This window comes from Chlorocebus sabaeus, chromosome 8, assembly GCF_047675955.1.
Source record: "Chlorocebus sabaeus isolate Y175 chromosome 8, mChlSab1.0.hap1, whole genome shotgun sequence".
Taxonomy (NCBI): domain Eukaryota; kingdom Metazoa; phylum Chordata; class Mammalia; order Primates; family Cercopithecidae; genus Chlorocebus; species Chlorocebus sabaeus.
In genome coordinates, this window is record NC_132911.1 from 16,843,764 (window position 1) to 16,865,011 (window position 21,248).

Below are 21,248 nucleotides of genomic sequence, written 5' to 3' on the forward strand. Positions count from 1 at the left end.
TTTCCAGACCACACAAAATATGGAACATAAAAATTCAGAACACATGCATTTATTAGGCATCAAGATTCTATTTTTGTAGTGCCTATCAAGCTTGGATTTGGGGTGGCCTCGCAGAGGCAGGCCCGGGCCCAGGCCAACTGCACATTTTCATGCTCACAGTGTTAAAAAAGAAAAAATAACCAAGTTGAAAAAACTCTGGAATATATTAAACATTTGCATCAGAAACATCTGAACTTTAAACAACTACATAAATATCATAATTGTGCTGCTCATTTGCATAGGAGTCATTGAAAAAAACCAATTCATAGTGCACAGCGCTGTGCTCATGGGATGTGAGTTGAAGGCTGCATCATGATGCGTCTTCTTTCAATCCTGCCACGTTACCTCTGTCTTTATAGATTGCCTTTGATGCTTGCGAAGCCCAATAGCCCCACTGTTTCCCTTTCGCCAGTAAAATCTAGGATTTGATTTTCTTGCTCCGGTCTTGCCATTTAAGGGAAGTGTAGAGACCAGCGCTATCCAACAGAAACATAATGTGAACTATCTATATCATTTTAAATGTCCTTGTAGCCACATTAAAAAAGAGTTAAATTAATTTAACAATCTATTTTATTTAACCCAATATACCCCAAATCATTATCACTTCAACATCTGCATGATATAAAACTTATTAATATTTGATACATTTTGTTTTGTGCTGTCTTTGAAATTTCATGTGTATTTTGCACTTAAGCGCGTATCTCAGTTCAGAGTAGCGCTGAACAGCTATCTGTGGCCAGTGGCTACCATCTTGGACAGTGCAGATCTAAGCATTTCTGATGATAATAAAGGATAGCTGATACTCAGAACTTGTTTTTTCCAGATTCTGCTGCAATTAAGAGCATTAATCCAGTTAGCAGGCAATATTGATGGTCCTCATTTTACCTACGAGAAATCTGAGGCAAAAGAGAGGCACATTCCCTCACTCAGAGTCACATAGCTAGTAACTGGGAAGTCCAGGTTTAAATGAGACATCTGGCTGCAGAAGGCCTGCTCCTAATTGTAACACACCCTCCTCAAAGGCAGATCCTTCTCTCTTCTTCTTCTTCCTTCCTCGTTCCAGTCCCTTCATCTTCCTGTTTTTTCTCCGATACATTTCTTTCTCATAGCTTTCCTAGGTCCTCCTATGTCCTTAGCATACTGATAGCAGTCAGTGTGAAGAATGTCAGTTTCCTAAACACATGTATGTGCAGCCCATTATAGGATCTCACCACCAGCAAGAGGCTGCAGCAACACACAGGCAGCCTGACATGAAAACTCAGGTTTCAAACTTGTTTTGATTGCTGTTGAGATGACTCATCCACATGGAAGAGGAAAGATAAGGGTCATATTTTAAGCACCAGATTTCTTCATGTTTCTTGTGAGTAAGAAGCAACTGTGGTATGTCAGTGAGATAAATTATGTTCTATTTCAGTCTTTCTCCATGTCATGTTTCTAAACTTCAAAACTTAGAATACAGACTATTTGGACAAATAACAAAATACGCGCATCCAGGTACGCTCACACACAAACCAGAGCAGATGCTTTCTGTCAAATCCATTTCTTATCATCTTAGCTATGTTGCAGACAGCATGTGAAACTTCAGATCCTGTTCTGGGAACAGCTGGCTCGACACTGACCTGTCTTTTCCATCTCTAAGTACCATTTTCATGACTCAGGCTTCTGCTACCATAATGTTAACCACAAATGCTAGTTGTTAAGGATGCCAGAAGAGTCTCTTGAGAAAGCCTCAGTTCCCTCAGTGAAAGAAGCGCTACTGAATACGGGGTAATGATGGCAGTTAAGTTCTCTTTGTTAAATATTTACAAATAGCTTTAAAGGCAGAAGAAGAAAAATATCCTGTGACTATGACAGTGTTCTGTGTGTGGGCTGATACCTGTTTCCACTGGGAAGAGGCAATGAAATTATCCATAAATTACAGCAAGAATAATTTATAACAGACATTAAGCAGATCACTCTTGAACTAGTAGACAATAGGATGGGGTGACACTGAAATTATGAAATTTTCCCTTTTTTAAGGAAAAGGGTGATCAACCAATCCTCATGCCCAATTTAAGGAAAATTCTACATGAGGGCCAGGAAAAGCCCATTTTTGTCAGCCAACACTGAGTCATGTGAGCTTCTTACCCACAGGCAAGCCCAGAAGCAGCCTGCAGACTGTGCCTACTCGAAGAAATCAAAAAGGGCCACTAGCACAGATGAAAATTTCACTGAATTGTTCCCATGTCATAATTTTCTGTTCCTTTCACCCTCTACTTTTGCCAAATACATAGCAGAATGTTCAGCAATTAGCTGGGAGGTAAGTTTAAAAAAAAAAAAAACAAAAAAACTAGGACTTGAGAATATTTTTTTGCTTACAGACTTCTAAATAATACACTGACGAATGATAGTTGTGTATATTTCTGGGGTAAAAAGTCATGTTATGATTTTTGACTACAATGTAGAATGATTAGCTCAAGCTAATTAACATATACATTGCCTCAAATGTTTCACATTTTTTGTAACGAGAACATCTGAAATTTACTCTCAGCGTTTTGAAATGTACACTTCTGAACTATTACCTATACTCAACACACTGTGCAACAGATCTCAAAATAATAAGACTTATTCCTCCTTCCTGAGGTTTTTGCACCCTTTGACCATCATCTCCCCATTTCCCCCACCCCCAGCCTCTGGTAACCACCATTCTACTCTCTGCGTCTGGGAGTTTAACTGTCACAGATCCCACATGTAAGTGAGAGCATATGCTATTTGTTATGTTGGGCTTTCTTCACTCAGCATAATGCTCTCTAATTCCATCCATGTTGTCACAAATAACAAAATGTCTCGCTTTTTAAGGCTGAATAGCATTCCATTATTTGTATATACCATGTTTTCTTTATCTCTTCATCCAATGATGGATACTTAAGTGGATTCCACAACTTGGCTACTGTGAATAGTGCTGCAATGAACATGTGAAAACACGTGAGAGCAGATGTTTCTTTGACTTATAGATTTCAATCTTTCCAGTAAGCACTCAGAAGTGGGATTATTGAATCATATAATTCTATTTTTTGTTTTTTGTGGAACCTCCATCTGTTTTCTGTACTAATTTACATTCCCACCAACAGTGCATAAGCATTTTCTTTCCTCCGCGCCCTCGCCAAAGCGTGTTATCTTCCATCTTTTTGGTAAAGGCCATCCTAACAGTTGCGAGGCGATATCTCACTGTGGTTTTAATTTGCATCTTCCTAACGATTACTGAGGTTGAGCGTTTGCTCATGTATCTGTTAGCTATCTACGTCTTCTTTTGTGTACTCTCTTGAGGTCTCTTGTCCTTTTCTTAATCAGAGTACTTGGTTTTTTTTTTTTTTTTCCTATAGAGTTGTTGGAGTTGCTGACGTATTTTGGGTATTAATCCCTTATCAGGTATATGGCTTCCAAGTATTTTCTCCCATTTCCTTTGTTATGCAGAAGCTTTTTATATTTTAGACAAATCTTTAATATTTACAGAATCTGAACAGAGAGAAAGTATTTGCCTACTCTAGGAAGGTCATATCCCTCAGTTGATTTTCTACCCACTCTTAAAACAGGCATGTTAAAAGTTCCACTGGCTTTTCCCATCACAGTCTGAGCCAACAGACCCAACATAAAACATCTTTTGCTATTAGTGACCAGCAGCTTTCAGCAGGAAGTGCCCCGAAGGCCTCACCCTAAGGGGCCCCAGTACACAAGAGCTCCTCCAATAAGAAGTAAATACTCAAAATGCCTTTGGATTGTGGGAGTAAACTGAATGTGCATGTTTAATTTTTTAAAAAATTCAGAAACAGTTAATGTGGAAATCTTGGTATTTACAGTATCATATATTATCTATTTAAATCATATAACTAATGAAACAGGAGTCCAGCTTTAATGTTTCTCTACCCAGAAAGCAAAATGGTAATTTCTAAAATACTACACGAAATTAAGGATGAGTAACAAACATTTTGGCTGTTTCTAGGAAGACCAAATCAGTGTTTCAGTTGAAAGCAGAGCTCAACCCAAGCACAGAGATCCATGTTTTGGCTGATTTTATTCTAGCGCCGGTGTTCACTGTGCTCCCCTTAACCTAGGGAGGCCTGCAGCACTACAGCGCAGCTCAGTCTCTACTGACCTCCCTGGCTCCTTTACTCTCAGAAAACCCCACTTCCTACTTCCCACAGAAAACGCAAGACATCAGGTGGAAACTCTCAACTTGGAACCACCAGGCGAATAAATGGGGCTGCGTCCGTATACAACCTTTGCTCCTTCTCTCCCATATAAAGGAAAGGGTGCTCCTTCTGCCAAAATAAGGGAGAGATGTGGGTACAACAAAACATTAGGGAAGGAAGGAAAATAACCTAGCTTGTTCCCTAGGTACTAGGTTAAAGGTTATAAAAACAGAATATTTAGGATAAATATATGGAGGAATTGCCTCTCATTATAGACTAACTGGGAGAAGCAACAAATAATGTAACATTAAAATCAAAAGTATTTTAAAAATGAAGAGAAAAAACAAACATGAATCAGCATCAGCAGAATGTGAAGGGTGGGAAAGGGAAGGGAAAACTTACCAATAGTCATCAGGACACAGAGATGTGAGCGTTTTTTTAAATAACCAAAGTAACTACTGAAAGCTAAATTGCATCAAACATTATGCTGAATTCAGGCAACTTAAAATAACTGTAGTTGAAAAACCATTTAGAGTGGGGTGAGAAGATAATACAGCCATTATTGGATTTTGCATATTTAAAATAAAAATGAGGGTGCCTCACCTTATCTGTCTATTGTAAACAAACAAGTGTTGAAATTAAATATTATAACTGTTAACGCTAACACAGCGGAAAAGGGTGCTACGCTCTGATAAAAAAGAAATTACCACTGCAAAAACTGCTTAAACATCAATGACTTAGATAAGGAATATAAAAAGTTACCAATTAAGCACATGAGACTACTTCAATCATGAGATTTTTTTAAAATAAAAAATATCCAAAAGAATTGAGGAGTGAGAGTCTAAAAAGAAACTAGTTTAGGAAAAGGGGGAAAATAAACAAAAGAAATTATTTAAGTGTTGAAGCGCCCACAAACACTAAAGAAGGAAAGATAATTGATACAAAAAATAAACAGCAGGAGGCAAATTGGAGGAAAGAGAGGAGAGAGGACATGGGAAAAGCTGAAGCCCCCTGAGAAACAGGGGTCTTTTCATCAGAAAAGCTGAGATCCTTATTAATACATTCGATCTACAAGGTTAACTGATCTCATTTGAGCCACAACCCTTATTTTAACCTAAGTTAGTTCTTTACCAAGAATGAAAGAGCTTCCTGCATTTGGACATGTTATGTTTTGCCTGAGATCTTCTATAGTCCGTGACCAAATTCTTATCAATCTTTATTCACATAAAGAGCAAACCAATAAAATCTCTAATTTTTTTAATAATTTGATTTACCCTTATACCAGAAATCCTAACTCAGTAAAGAGAGAATCTCGACATTTATTTTAAGTTGCCTGAATTCAGCAGAATGTCTGAAGTAATTTCGCTTTCAATAGTTACACGGGTTGTAAAACACCTCACACCTCTGTGTCCCTCTGCTGACAATTGGAAACTTTTCTCTTCCCTTCCCCTCCCTTTGCATTCTGCTGATGCTAAGGTTTGGGGTTTTTTCTTTTTTCTTTTTTTTTTCCCCTATTTTTAAAGTACTTTAGATTTTAATACTAAATAACAGCAGCTTTGAAAATATCTCCTTCAGAAACCTGGACTTAAATGAATTCCCAAACATTTCTTCTTACGTAAAAACAACTGTTTTGTCCTCTATAGCAGCAGTCTACAACCTTTTTGGTACCAGGGACCAGTTTTGTGGAAGACAATTTTTCCGTGGATGGGGATGTGGTTGGGGGATGGTTTCAGGATGAAACTTCCACCTCAGATCATCAGGCATTAGATTCTCATTAGGAGCACACAACCTAGATCCCTCGCATGTACGGTTCACAATAGAGTTCATGCTCCTAAAAGAACTAATGCCACCGCTGATCTGACAGGAGGTGGAGCTCATGCTTGCATGCCCGCCACTCACCTCCTGCTGTGCTGTGCTGCCCGCTTCCTAACCGGCCATAGACTGGTACCTGTCTGCAGCCCAGGGGTTGGGGACCTCTGCTCTATAGAACCTTACAGTTAGCTGGGTGTCCATAAAGAAACTGAAAATATATGAACTTTGTTGGTGACTAACCAGAATATCGAAAGAGTTACATTGTATGACTAGAATTCAAAGTACACCTCCCTCACCAACCACACACATACACCCTTATTCTCATATCCTTAGATGCAGTGGAGGGTGTATTTTATAAAATATCTTCAGATGGTTCTGAAAGGCCACCCCATCCCCCTGCTGAAGGTCACTGTTTCATGTCGAACCCCTTCCACATTTCCCCATCTCCCTCTAGAGCCAAAGTCCTGCTTCCAAAGTTATAGCCTATAATAAGCCCTAATTTTAGCATTGCCTTTAACATTGCACTGTGAACTGCTTGTGTTCTATTTCGCCTTCCCTCACTTATTAAAGCACTACATTTTAGGCAAACTGGCGTTTCTAATGCCCATGTTTCAAAATGCTGGCGATTCTTTTTAACTCCTCTTAGGTGATGGCTTTGATTCAATGAATTACTATGATTTCTTTTAGAAAAGGTAGCCAGTCAGATCTCTGGCTACATCTAACACCTAACCCCCAAAACTTCATCTTTTAAGGAAAAAGTATCCCTTTCAAAAATGGGGGAACATAGTAATTTTCCCCTCAGGGATCCTCACAGCGAGAGTCCTGGCACTCGCTGTCTCTGGGCCGTGACCCTCCTGGTCCCTGTGATTCACTCTTCCAGCTGCTCAGCCCTTTCCCGGTTCGCCAGGCTATTCCTAAATCCCATTAATCTGCTCAGAGCACATTTATCGCTCAGTGCTTCCATTAATCAGTGACACAGAAACTGTTGCACAGAATTCTCCTCACATTCTCTGCTGCGTGCAACCTAGTGTACATCTTCCCAGAACTTCTGTTCCAATTTTAGTGCACCCTCCAAAAAGTTCAACTGCTTTTCTGGCTTACTCTGCCATTCCTGTAGTGCACTTGGATGAAAAAGCCTCACCCAACTGCCTTTAGAGGGAAACAGTGTAAAGTAAAAATTACCAGATTTTGACAGCTCCCTGGCATCATTTCCATTCAGTAACTTTAGCTCTTAGCTACCTACAAAGAATATGGAAAAATCATGATCCAACCAAATGCCTTGAAAAGTTTATAATTGAACTTCTTGTCCTGAATCAAAACATATTTGGCAAAGTAGTTATCAGCACATATCTTATTTCCTTTATTAACTACTTCTGTGTAACACAACTGTTATATAAATGATCTCTTTTCACTGTATTCTTCCAAGAAACATAGAGTATATTTCTTTTAAGGAAAACAACACCACAACTCACACAAGCCACACAGAGAGGCAAGAAACACTTCTTTTGAAGCGAACAGTAAGCTATAAATCTGAAGAGCCCAAGATGATGGCTAGAACAAGATAGCAATGGCGAGAACATATTTTTCAAATCCAAATGTTCCTCCCACTACATCAAGTTTTGTTTTTCTTTTTTCAGGAGAATCAGCAGATCCACACTCTGAATAGTCACTGATGCTAGTCTAGTTGTACTAACCTTGGAAAAAATAAATTATTATCAAAAAGCAATGGAGGGGCAGGCATGGTAGTTCATGCCTGTAATCCCAGCACTTGAGGCTGAGGCAGGTGGATCACTTGAGGCCATGAGTTCAAGATCAGACTGGCCAACAGAGCAAAATCCCATCTCTACTAAAAATACAAAAATTAGCAGGGTGTGGTGGCGGGCACCTGTAGTCCAACTACTTGGGAGGCTGAGGCATGAGAATCGCTTGAACCCGGCAGGCAGAGGTTGCAGTGGGCTGAGATCGTGCCACTGCACTCCAGTCTGGGCAATGGAGCAACAGTGTCTGGGAAAAAAAAACCCCAAGAAACAAAAAAGCAATGGCGACTAAACCTTAAAAGCCTCAAGAGGGAGAAAACTGCACTAGAACTGTCTGATAACATTTCCCACACAAAACAACTGGTCAGTTCTGTCACTGGCCCCATTCAAGGTGGCTTGAGTACCACAATATAAGGGCATAACTTAAACACAATTTCACCCCAAAAGGAAAACATCCTATAATCCCCACCAAGATTAAGCGAATACTAGGATTCATGAAAGAGACCCACATAGTAAATAACTCGAGGGAGACTCTAAAAAACAAGGAACTCTGTATCAGATGATTATTCTGGCTTGTCCTCATCTGATAACCAGACTGACACAATCCCTAAACCCCTATCATTCCTAAGCACCATACAAATTCTTGAATGTGATTTGCGAATTTTTAAGAGAGGTTCCGTATTAAATGCCGAGTTCCTCTACCCTACCTGGCCTTGCAAGGCGTATCAGGGAGATGTACACGTCGTGGCAATCTCTTTCCTGAGGTATGATGAGCTGTATTATCTGAAAGTTCTTGCAGCGAATCAGCAGAGGGCATCCAGTAGCAGTTGTTGCCTGTTTCTCAATGGTGGAAATCTGACTGTGAAGAATCTAGAACCAAATGTTAATTTGCACAAGCTAAGCACAAATAACTAATGAATATGACAAGGACTAACATTTCATTGTGGCTCAAACAATGACAAGACGCACTCCCCAACTTCTAGCTAGCTCAACCCTTGCATTCAGATGACAAGCACTGAGATGTTCCAGGTAACAACCAACTTCCTAAATTTATAATTTTATTTTTCAATACCAAGCTTCCTGATACCCAGGATAGTTATTTTGAAGCAAACCATTCAGCATATAAATTTGCACACGTCCAGGTAAGGAAACATTTTGGTGGTCAGATGTTGAATGCACTTTATAGCTAAAATCAAACAAGGTCATGAGAAGTCAGTAAAATAAACTTCTGCAGTCAACACAAGTTAGAGATGGCTCCACTGGGAGGTGCCACCATGCTCCTTAATTCCACACGGAATGTTAGAGTTCTGTATCAACATGAGACTGTTGTTTTCTAAGCTGTTGGTGGTCGGGCAGGCTGCAAAAGAAGGAATTTATTTATCTTTTTATTTTTAAATTAGTATTTTTATTGCAAATCATAGTTGTACATATTTATGGGCTGAAACGTAATGCTGTGATATATGAACACCATGTGGATGATTAAATCAAGCCAATTAACACAGCCATCACTTACCTATAGTTTTTTTTTTTAACGAGACCCTTGAAATTTACTCTCATAATTATTTTGAAATATACATTGAGTATGGACACCTTGCTGTGCAATACATTTTCCAGACTATTCCTCCTGTCTATTGGAAACTTTGTGCCCTTTGATCAATATCTCCTCATTCCCGCCCTCTCCTCTGCACTCCCAGTGTCTAGTAAAACCATCATTCTACTCTCTAAAGAGGAGATTAACTTTAAAGGAAATCATGCTGAAGTGCATCTCCGGTGTTACAGGAAGGTCTCTGCTCAGTCTTCAATGCCAGCATTTTATTCTGTAAGTTTCCCCTCCACTAATAAGTGCCTGCCACCTTCTGCTAAAAATGTACCACTGTGCAGAGAATATAGAAAAGGGAAATCTACAGTTCAGGGATTTCACGATTGGGTTGCTGAAAAAATAATAAGGCCAGGCACAGTGGCTCATGCCCAGCACTTTGGAAGGCCAAGGTGGGCAGATCACTTGAGGTCAGGAGTTTGAGACCAGCCTGGACAATATGGTGAAATCCTGTGTCTACTAAAACTACAAAAAAGTCAGCCAGGCATGGTAGCACGTGACTGTAGTCCCAGTTATTCAGGAGACTGAGGCAGGCAAACCGCTTGAACCCAAGAGGTTGAGGTTGCAGTGAGCCAAGATCCATCGTACCAATGCACTCCAGCCTGGGCAACAGAGTGAAACTCCATCTCAATAATAATAATAATAAATATCTAATGGTTTCATTAATAAGTAGCAGAAATACCTGATGATGAAACTCCTCTAGCTTTTCTTTCTTTTTAAAATTATCAGAAAAGTTGAGACAACATAATAAAATGACCAAATGGCTGCATCATAGGACCCTACAAATAGAGAGTATTGCAAATGGAGCACTAGAGGATGGCAATGCCGAATCTGGCCTACTGACATTATTCAATCTCTCCTTGACAGCTGTGACAGGAAGCGCTTGTATCTTCTGGCTATTTCTAAGTCTCTCTTTAGTGATGTTCAAATAATTCGGGTTTAAAATGAATAAGTAGATCAAGTAGATATGACTAGGCCGGGCGCGGTGGCTCAAGCCTGTAATCCCAGCACTTTGGGAGGCCGAGACGGGTGGATCACGAGGTCAGGAGATCGAGACCATCCTGGCTGACACGGTGAAACCCCGTCTCTACTAAAAAATACAAAAAACTAGCCGGGCGAGGTGGCGGGCGCCTGTAGTCCCAGCTACTCGGGAGGCTGAGGCAGGAGAATGGCGTGAACCCGGTTGGCGGAGCTTGCAGTGAGCTGAGATCTGGCCACTGCACTCCAGCCTGGGCCTCAGAGCGAGACTCCGTCTCAAAAAAAAAAAAAAAAAAAAAAAAGGAGAGATATGACTATACAGAAAAAGGCCAAACACACATTTTAGAAACAGTTCCCTAACACCCAATCACCAAAAGCCCACTCATCTCACCCCCAGGAAAAACGAATGGAGGGCAAAAACTTTTTACTTCAAACAACGCAAAACAAGGAAAGCTAAAAATAAAGAAAGCATACCCATGTTTCTTTTCTTGTGTCAGGTGAATTTTCCACGAATATGACGTGAGTAGCCGTCAAATACAAAGTACCTAGAGCTGCTTTTTTAGGAGACACTCGATCTACCAAGCGGACATTTTCAACCTAGAGAAATCGGCATGATGAGAAGAGTTACCATAAAGCAGAAGAGCAAATCACAAAATAAATAAAAGGGTAAACTCATACTTACTCCAAAATACAATTTTTTGAGAATCCCCCCAATAATAAAAACCAAAAAACGTTCCCTTAAGTTAACCGGATCTCAGAGTATGGTTCTGTATATTAAAAGATGAAAATTCACCAACTATGAAAATATGACTTTAAAGGTACCACAAAAGATTTGTAGACCCTATTAAAAATACCCTGTCTGAGTTTTACAATGTCAACTCTTTCATTCCATTGTAATTGTAAAACATTTTTAATTTAAAGCAGAAAGCGTATGTGTTAAAGTTCTGAGTTTACACTATGTATGAATGACATTCTATGAAAAAGAAAACGGCACATGTTCCTATGTGTTTCTAAGTTGTAGAAATGGCCTTAAGGCTGTTTGCTTCCATATAAACTAGTAGGAAGTATAAACAAACATATGGGAGAAAAAAGTATCAGAGAAGTGTACATAAGGAAAACATACCATTTCAAGATCCTTACAGTCTTTCTAATGAATGGCATTATCACCACTCAGCTAAAATCCAAACTGCTAGAAGAGATTTCTGGAAACAATTTTTATCAAGCATACATCTCTTATATGCAGAGTAATTTCAAGGATATGTGCACTGAGATCATCCTAACATGAAATGCAATGGAAATGACAAGACAATCTCTACCGGGCCAGAGAAAACTGAAGCAATGATGACTCCAGCAAGACACACCCACCATGACCACCGGAGGAACATTCCTGTAATGACCACAGGCACAGCAATCCTACCACTGCTAAGGATCAATCATCTGCATAGAAACACTGACTCACCCCTCAAGTCAAAATGGTATTTGCTTCCATGAGGCAGCTTAGGAACTAATACATTGTTTTCGCTCCATTCTTCAGTTTAAATAGAAGCTGTGGGCTGGTGCGGTGGCTCATGCCTATAATCCTAGCACTTTGGGAGGCCGAGGCAAGTGGATCACCAGAGGTGAGGAGCTCAAGACCAGCCTGGCCAACATGGTGAAACCCCATGCCTCTACTAAAAATACATATCTTAGCCTGGGGTGGTGGCGGGCACCTGCAATTCCAGCTACTCGGGAGGCTGAGGCAGGAAAATCACTGGAACTCTGGAGGCAGAGGTTGCAGTGAGCCGAGATTGTGCCACTGAACTCCAGCCTGGGTGACAGAGCGAGACTCCATCTCAAAAAAAAAAAATAGGCCAGGCACAGTGGCTCACACCTGTAATCCCAGCACTTTGATCATGAGGTCCGGAGTTCGAGACCAGCCTGGCCAACATGGTGAAACCCTGTCTCTACTAAAAATACAAAAATTAGCTGGGCGTGGTGGCGGGCGCCTGTAATCCCAGCTACTCGGGAGTCTGCGGCAGGAGAATCGCTTGAAACCGGAAGGCGGAGGCTGCAATGAGCCGAGATGGCGCCACTGCATCCCAGCCTGGGCAACAAGAGGGAAACTCCGTCTCAAAAATAAATACATACATAATAGAAGCTGTGGTCCTGATCTAGTTTAGGAGTCTCAGACTGCCCATCTACTCCAGGGGAGAGCCAGGGGAGACCCAAGGGAGTATCAGACCTCGTGAACATTCCTCGGAACACGAAGAGCAAACAGGACCCAAGACCTCCCATTGCCTCAGTCTCCTCTAAGCCCTTAGAGCCAAGCCAGCCCTCTAGGAGTAACTCTAGAGGGTCCCATCTCACTTCCTCCCAATTTTCAGAGATCTACTGAGGTCAATAAAGAATTAGGTATTATAAATATTTGCAGTCATACAATTTACTCTGGAGCATTGTGAAATTCCTGAAGACTTGTGAAAGTCTATGTATGTTAAAGACATTCGTTCAATAACAGTGCCCCTCACCTACCAGGTTATGATTTTTTTTTACAAGTATTCTTTTGTTACATATAAGCTGCACATTCTTTTGTATGGTTATCCATCATGGTATATTTTTTGCGAATGGTGTTCATATCACTGGTTTACTTTCCTACTGAATGATCAGCATTTCTTACATATTTATAAGAACTGTTTATATAGTAAGGATAGTAGCCCAAGGCCCAATGAGTTTTTATAGCTGCCTCCTTAGCAAACTTTTTTTTTTATTAATTCTAGTATAAATCTGTTGAATGTTCTGAGTAGACAAATATTTTCCGTAATAATTTGTTGCTTGCTTTCCAGTATTTATCTTTTTTCCTTGTATAATAGCATTAATTAGAAACTTCAGAGTAACTATAAATAGCTTGGAGACCACAGTCACTCTGGCATTGTTTTTCACTTGTTTAATAACAGCCTTGTTGAGATATAACTCATATACCATATAATTCCCCCATTTAAATGTACTATTCAATGGTTTTCAGCATATTCACAGCACTGTATACACCATCATTGTGCAAACAACACACCTATTTTAAAACATTTCCATCACCGCAGAAAGAAACCCTGCACCCATTACCAGTCACATCCCAGTTATTCTCCCTAGCACTCCAGCCCTAAAAAATCAATTTACCCTCTGTCTCTTTAGATTTGCCTATTCTGAACATTTCGTACAAACGGAATCATGCAACCTGTCACACTTTGATACTGGTTTCTTTCACTTAGCAATCATGTTCTCAATCTATGTTTCAATCCAAGTTCATCTATTTGTAGAATGTATCAGTGCTTAATTTTTTGTTGCCCAATGATAGCCTATTATATGGATATATCATATTTCATTTACCCATTCATCAGCTGATAGACATTTCGGTTACATCTACCTTTTGACTACCATGAATAATGCTGCTATGTACTTTTCAGCCTAAGTTCTTGTGTGGACATATGTTTTCATTTATCTTGGCCATACTTAGGAGTCGAATTGCTGGGTCATTTGGTAACTCATATAGTAAGGCTTTTGAAGAGCTTCTGGACTATTTCCCAAAGCAGCTGTGCCATTTAATATTCCCACCACCAATATACAAGGGTTCCAATTTCTCCACATCCTTGCTAACACTATTACAATCTCTCTTTTTGATGACAGTCATCCTAGCACGTGATCTCATAGTGGTTTTGATTTTCATTTCCCTGACAGCTAACAATACTCAGCATCTCTTTATGTGCACCCATTTTTAATGGAACACTTATCATCTTTTACCATTGAGTTTGATGCTGATATTTATTATTGCACTGTGAAAGTGACCCGATCCTAGTTTACTAAGAATTTTGATTTTTAAAAATCAGAAGTGAATGTTATGCCTTTTTGATATGTACTTGGATAAATATTTGCTTTTTTAACTCTAGTCCTAAATGATCAATAATAGTAATAGATTTCTTAATCTTTCAAGGAGTCTTGTGTTCCTGGTATATGGCCAACTTGGAATCACAACTATGTAATTTATACATAGTCATTATGTATTGATATTTTAATATTCCTTGTATTTTCCCTGCCATAGTTGTTATTTTGATTTTTTTTTTTTTCCTGTTGCATCTATACTTTTAAGAGAGAACCTGCATGCCCTAGCCTGTTCACGCTGCTTTTATCAAGTGAATTAACCATGGTTATGATTACTTCAATTAATCAGAAAGCTTTCAACATACAAAGTATTTATTAGTTGAAACAAGTATAGTACTTTACAGAAATAATTCTTTAGTAATGCTTTCCAAAATTTGCAATAGTTCCTACAGGTCCCAGAGCTGTCAAAAGCAATTTTCAAGATACAGAAGAGGAAAAAAGAAATAAGGAGGGGAACAGCAGCGGTATGAGTTCCCAGAGACACTAACAATTAAAAATGAGCTACAAAAATTAAAATTCACTTGTCTTAGACACGTTATGAAGTCAGAAAGCACTGTTCAGGGACTACCTCACAGTTTATACTAAGACGATGAAAACGATCTAAAATGAAATAAATTCAGAGTTTGGGCACCATCTTGAAGACCCACTGACTCAATAATTCAGCCTTATCATTGGGCTAACTTAATTCTATCTCATCTATACATATAATATGCTGTACATAGTACCAAGTAATAAGGCCAGTTTTATACTTAGGGGGAGCTAAGACTTAGGAAACAACCAGCTTCTCAAAACAAAACTGTTGCAACTCATTTGCATGCTCCCAGGAGCACTATGCTTAAGACATAGGAGGTATCCGTACTCTGAAAAAGGCTATGCAAATCTATGCAAAAGATATTACAATATATTATTAATTCTTGGATGTACTTTTTTGCATTCTGGTATTTTTAAAAATGGGACACATCTGATGATTGATGTGTAAGAAGCTATTGTGTCACTTCATTGGCAGTGCTGCTTCTTTCGTGGTACATAAAATCTTGCTGCCTCTTAGAATCACTGATGTCTTCGATTTGTTGAAATATGATGAATTTTAGTCTTTAGCACATAAAAGAGAATAATTGAAGCCACGGGACTAAAAAAGGTTACCCAGGGCGAGCAGACAGAGTGAGAAGAGATCTGAGGAAAATCTAGTGTTTAAAGGTCTAAATAAAGAAGAGAAATCAGTAAAGCACAGAAACAAAGAAATGGACAGGTGGAAGGAAAATCAGGAGTTTCTGTTGTCAGAGGAAAGCAGAGGGAATATTTTAAGAGAGAGGGAGTGTCCATGTCAAATGCTGCTGAAAGACAGAGTAGCGCAAGAACTTTAAGTTGCCCACTGGATTCAGGAACATGCGGGCACTGGTGGTCTTAGTAGGAGGGGTCCTGGAAGCACGAGGATCAGACACCATGAAAGAGCAGCTTGAGGTGCCAACTCCCAGGCACTGAGAAAGTAGATACCACTCTTTGCCAAAGTAGGGTTTGAGTGGGCAGAAGCAGATAGTCTGACCGCTCGAACTCCACCCCGGAGTAGCAAGAGCCATGTTAGCTTTTCAGAAGCAACTGGCATGTCAAGACATTTTAAGGAAAGATGCCTATTAGTGCTACCAACCAGGCCATCTGCACTTGTGATACACACAGGAAGTAAAATCACTCCATTAGGCGGGATTGAGAAATACATTTTAACGGATTAGAAGGAGATGGGGATCACTGAGCAAAGATTTATCCTGCTTATGTTGTCTCTCCAGTCCTAACAAACTTTCGCCCCTAGCTTTTAGAACTTGCCTTTTTAATAATTAGGAAACATGTACTTACTTATTTAATGTTTAAAGATTCGGAAATGTAACAGGAAGAAAAGAAAATGACCCCTAGGACCATAATCCAACACGAGCACGGTTCGTCTTTTGGGAAAAATGCCTATACCTCATTTTAAGTGTTTTTTTTGGTTTTGTTTTGTTTTGTTTTAATTAGGTGGTGAAGCACCACAGGAAATAATCCCCAGGGATGGAGTGAATAAAACTAATCTAAATTGTCTGATGGCACCGTTTCATTGTAGTGTCCACCCTTCCTTTGCCAAAATCTTCAGAACAGTTGGCCATACACCATAATGCACTGATGGTTTGGAGGAGGGGAGAGTAATTAAGGAAGAGGTAGATAATTAAGGAAGAGCTGTGCCACAAGCCAAGGACACATAAATGGATGGTGACTTGATCTGCAACCTGAACTAATTCAGAAGCAAATGATTATGCCAGAGGGGACTGTGAAAATGCAAACCTCCATGGGAACTGGCAGAAATTCTGGGGAAAGCTTTGGACTTCTAAAGAAAAGAGAACTGAGGCATTTCAAAGAACTATGTCAAAGAACTCCACCAATATCTCATGAATCAGGCCAACCTCAGTTGTCAGTTTGTTTATGAAAAATCACCAAATAATAATAAAAACAGTAACAAATATTTTTCGATATTTGATATCCACACACTGTACAATTACTTTATATGCCTGAGCTGAAGTTAATCCCCATAGTAACCTCCTGAATTACAGGTTCTTGCGTAATCCCCATTTCATAGTTCTGTTGAACTTGAGACTTGACAAACTTTCCCAGGTCCTGCAGGGAACAGGTGGCGTGGCCCAGCCGGCATGGGTCTCCAACCTTTTGGCTTCCCTGGGCCACAATGGAAGAAGACAAATTGTCTTGGGCCGTACCATACACATAAAATACACTAACAACAGCTGATGAGCTTAAGAAAAAAAAGGTCCATGCATAATTTTCGTGATATCTGCCACCACAGATAGGCAAAAACATCCTCACATTCAAAGGGCAGGACACCCGTACTAGAACTAAAGTCTGTCTAACTTCAAAGCCATGTTCATCCTTCACCATGGCTGCTATGGGCACTTGTAAATGCCTTTGAGGTCATTCTAGAATTGTTATTCAAAATTAATATGTTTAGCATAGTCAGTTAATAATTATTGTAAGAAATCTTATACATGAAATTAGTATTTGAAAATAGAATGCTTTAAGACAAAATTATACTGTAAAACTATATTCACAAATCACTATCACAATGTTATTCTTTTAGATAAACCCAAAGATAAAAAGCTTGGTAACAGATACAAGAGCCCAAAGATTGGCACTAGCAGACTTTGGGGAGTCTCAGAACTAATAAAAGAGAGAGAACACTAAACATCTAATTCCATTCAAAAAGATGCCTACGTGTGGCACTGTGTCAGGTTCTGCCAAAAAAAAGCTAAGGGGTGAATAAGGTAGAGTCTTTGTCTATCTTCAAGAATCTTACGGATTCAATGGAAAAGACTGTGACCCAGTTTAACGGCTTTTTTGAATTCCCGTCCCTCTTCTGTTGGGGTTAGACTGAGAGGAAAAAAAGGTTTCATCATCTTTTCTAGGCCAAGGCTGAAAATGTTCAGTTAAACCCCTGGGCGCCACCAGCACACGGCCAGGTCTGAAGAGGCCACCCCAGCCACCCAACACAGGTCCTTCTTGGCCTTCCCTTCACTGTCTGGGCATCAGCAACACCTCATAAAACACCGAGAGACACAACCTTTCTTCAGTGGTCCTCTATTGTGCCACCTTCAAATTTCAATCTTAATAGAATGTGGGTCTTTCTATCCTGCAGGTCAAATATTGAAGTGATGAACACTGAGGGTTCCAGAATCATCTCAGAGTATTTGGGCAAGTTAAGTTGCTCTGTAGGATGAGGAATCCAAAGTGCAGGGCCAGGGTGCCAGTCATTGAAAAGGACACAAAGCAGTGGCACTGGCTACCGGCTTTTCTCAGGCTGAAGACCAAGTCCTCAAAACCACATAAATTAGGCTCCAGATCAATGTCAATCATCTGGGGGAAGAGATCCAGGGACTGTTTAACAGAGAGAAATCAAAATCTCTGCAGCAGCCAAAACCAAAGACAAGTTTATGTTCTAATCTAAGAAAAGCAGCTAGATAAATAGTTTGTTGTGCTAAATTTGGTATCATGACATTTTCTAACTCTACCAACATGAAAAGAAAAGTATTTCTGAGTCAAAAGGCCTGGGCTCTGGTTCTGGTTCCGAAATTGAACTGCTGGGAGTAGGCAGTTTAGACATTATCCTTGCATTTTAACTTCTATAAGGGACCTAAAAGCTCTTTAATGTCTCTCTCCATTCTAGCAGACTGCAGTTGTGACCCAGTGGTACTTTATAGATTACCTGCAAGGATACAAAATGGCAACAGTGAAAATGCATACAATAATGACTCAATATTAAATTTTCTGGAAATTAAGCCACTCAGTAACCTGGTTGGCCAAGACGACTTTTGTGATTTACTGAGGAAAGGAAGCATCAGCCACAGCAGCAATGATGCTATAACAGCCTCTGAAGCTGGTCCAGAGGCTGCACTGATATCCAGTGTCCTGGTCCCAAAGGACTGAGATAAGCATCCCAAGGCCAAGGGTACCCAGTCCACCAGCCTGGAGGAACAAGCTGCCTGGCCACGGTGGCTCTTTTTCATTCTCCAGATTCCTTCCCCATCTCGAGCTCTTCTTCTTTTTTGCTTTTGTTGGAGAGTTAGGAAATCACTGGCTAGAAACCCTAGAGCACTTGGGAAGATTTCCCGAGTTATTTCTATCTCTCTTAATTAAGTATCATTGGGATTTAAAACTGAATTGATGAAGTGTCTTGCTGTACTCTTAAAAATAAAGACTTTCATTTGACTTTATTTTAAAATCTATCTATTTAGCACATCCATCCACCCATCTTCTTTTCTTTTTGCAGTCTTTAATGTTGATATTCAGGCTACACGGCATGTGGAACAATCTTAGTGTCTCACATGAAATACCCACCCCTTGGTCAGAAAGTGCCTGAGTGATAAGGAGAGCTTGTGCGGAAACAAAATTTGAGACCACTACAGTAATGAGAAGCTAAAAATGCAGGCAAAGTCCTTTTGTTCTCAATGTTCTTCCATTGTGAGCAGAACATGTTATATGAGCCATAAAATGTGCAGGTGTAAAGCACAAAAATGTACATTAATATTGCACTTTAAAATACACAGCAGGTAAAATACACAGTAGTTCTAGTACATTGTGCAGTAATTAGCACAGTGATTAGGACAATGTAACGAGGATGCAGCGCATTGGCTGTAAGAAGCACTCACAGGGCACCAAACTGTTAGGACAGAACGATGTGCAAGTGGCTGGTGTTGTTCCAAGATATGGGGACCAGGATCCAGGGCCTATTGGCAGCTCAGATAAGACACATCCACCGCCCAGGGGATGTGGAAACTCCCAGGGAAGGGAGTCGCCCTTAGATACCAAGGTTGGGAGGATGGTTCTGTGCATGGAGGCTGTTTTACCTTTAAACAGTGCCTACCCCCTCAGTCCCTACTAAACTAAGTGCTGATGCCAAATCCAGGCAATCCAGGATGAGTTTTTCAGAAAAGCTTATGGCAAAGGAGGCAGCAGAACTGTGGTGCATTCCTTTTAACCTTTCCCTCGAGCAGAGGGAGCAAGAGGAGGAAGGGTAATAACAACAACGAAAATACTTTTACCACTGACCACACAACTACTGAGCATCAGATACTGTGCTAGGTATTATCCATATGCTATTTCTAACGTTAGCTGAGACAAAGACATGGTTACTCCATTTCACAGGTGCTAAAATTGAAGTGCATGAAAAGTCAATCAACTGCCCAAGCCTCGCAGCTAGAAAGTGGCAGAGCCAGATTTTAAACCAGAAGTGTCCACTTCCCTGGCTCTCTCCCATACCTGACCTCTTCAATCTGGGTCTAATACTGCAAATGAAGGAAAAACATCCTGGTTCAAAAGTCTCTCCTCCCTCCTCCCTCCTTCCTGAGATTTCAGTTAGAGAGTAATATGTTTAACAAGTTAAATGCTCTGGCTACAGTCAAAAGATTTGATCATCTGGTACAGAGCAGCGTGGCTGGCCATTTGACCTCCCTGCTTGCTCATTTCTCTTGTCTGCAGGGGCAAACCCCCATGCTCAACCTGAAAGGCCTGGTTCTCCCCAGTGGTCCAGGGATTCTTTGGGCAGAGATTTGAGGTGTGCACCAGCATGTTTCACATCAAAAGGTGCAATGGCCTCCTGCAGCTTTGGAGGAACCATTCAGGAACCAAGTCCCACTGCTAACCAGCCATGCAGTAATTATAGAAACATCTTCCATACAGAAATTCTCAAGTCGCTTTTATTTACGACAGGTGTCACTGTCTGTATAATGGTTGCTAAAAAAAGATGTTTCAAGTCTGAGGTCAGAGTTCCTGGACAAATGATCCCATCTATAAGGAACGGCACGTGTGAGAGAGGGGAAAAAAGCATACATCTCAGTAGTTAATAAAAAATAATTGTTATTGGCTGGGCACAGTGGCTCATAGCCATAATCCCAGAACTTTAGGAGGCTGAGGCAGGAAGATCACTTGAGGCCAGCAGTTCGAGACCGGCCTGGGCAACAAGATGAGAGCCCCATCTCTACAAAAAATAAAAAGTAAAAAAATATCTAGGCATAGTGGCAGGCACCTGTAGTCCCAGCTGCTTAGGAGGCTGAAGTGGGCAAATGGTTTGAGCCCAGGAGTTTGAGGTTATAGTCAGACATGATCATGCCACTGCCTTCTAGCCTGGATGACAGAGTAAGACTCGATCTCTAAAAAATAAATAAATAAATAAAATAATTATTAGCAAACATATCCATAACACAGACTTCAGAGTTTTACTTCTTGCTCCCACCTCATGTCCACGACTTCATTTCCCCTGTGTTAAGCTCATAGAAACAACAGAGTATGCAAAAAACATAAACTACCCAATTACAGCTGGCAAAGTACTCTGACATACAAGAAGAAAAACTGAAGCTATAGCAAATTCTCCAAACAATGTAGAATTGCCACAATCTCTTATAATTACAGAAAAAAAGCATTCTGTTTTTCCAATTTAAAAATAAAGCACTTTTTTCCTATTTA

The 21,248-nt window shown here is 40.2% G+C and overlaps 1 protein-coding gene across 1 annotated transcript in view; it reads right to left on the reverse strand.

Annotated features, from left to right (window-relative positions):
* MTMR7 (myotubularin related protein 7) overlaps window positions 1-21,248 on the reverse strand; it is a 112,005-nt gene that overhangs the window by 62,278 nt on the left and 28,479 nt on the right. The window contains exons 2-3 of the mRNA XM_007961731.3: window positions 10,827-10,949; window positions 8,485-8,647 (exon numbers count right to left, since the gene is read on the reverse strand). Coding sequence (XP_007959922.1) covers window positions 8,485-8,647; window positions 10,827-10,949 — 286 coding nt within the window. The remainder of the gene's footprint in view (window positions 1-8,484; window positions 8,648-10,826; window positions 10,950-21,248) is intronic.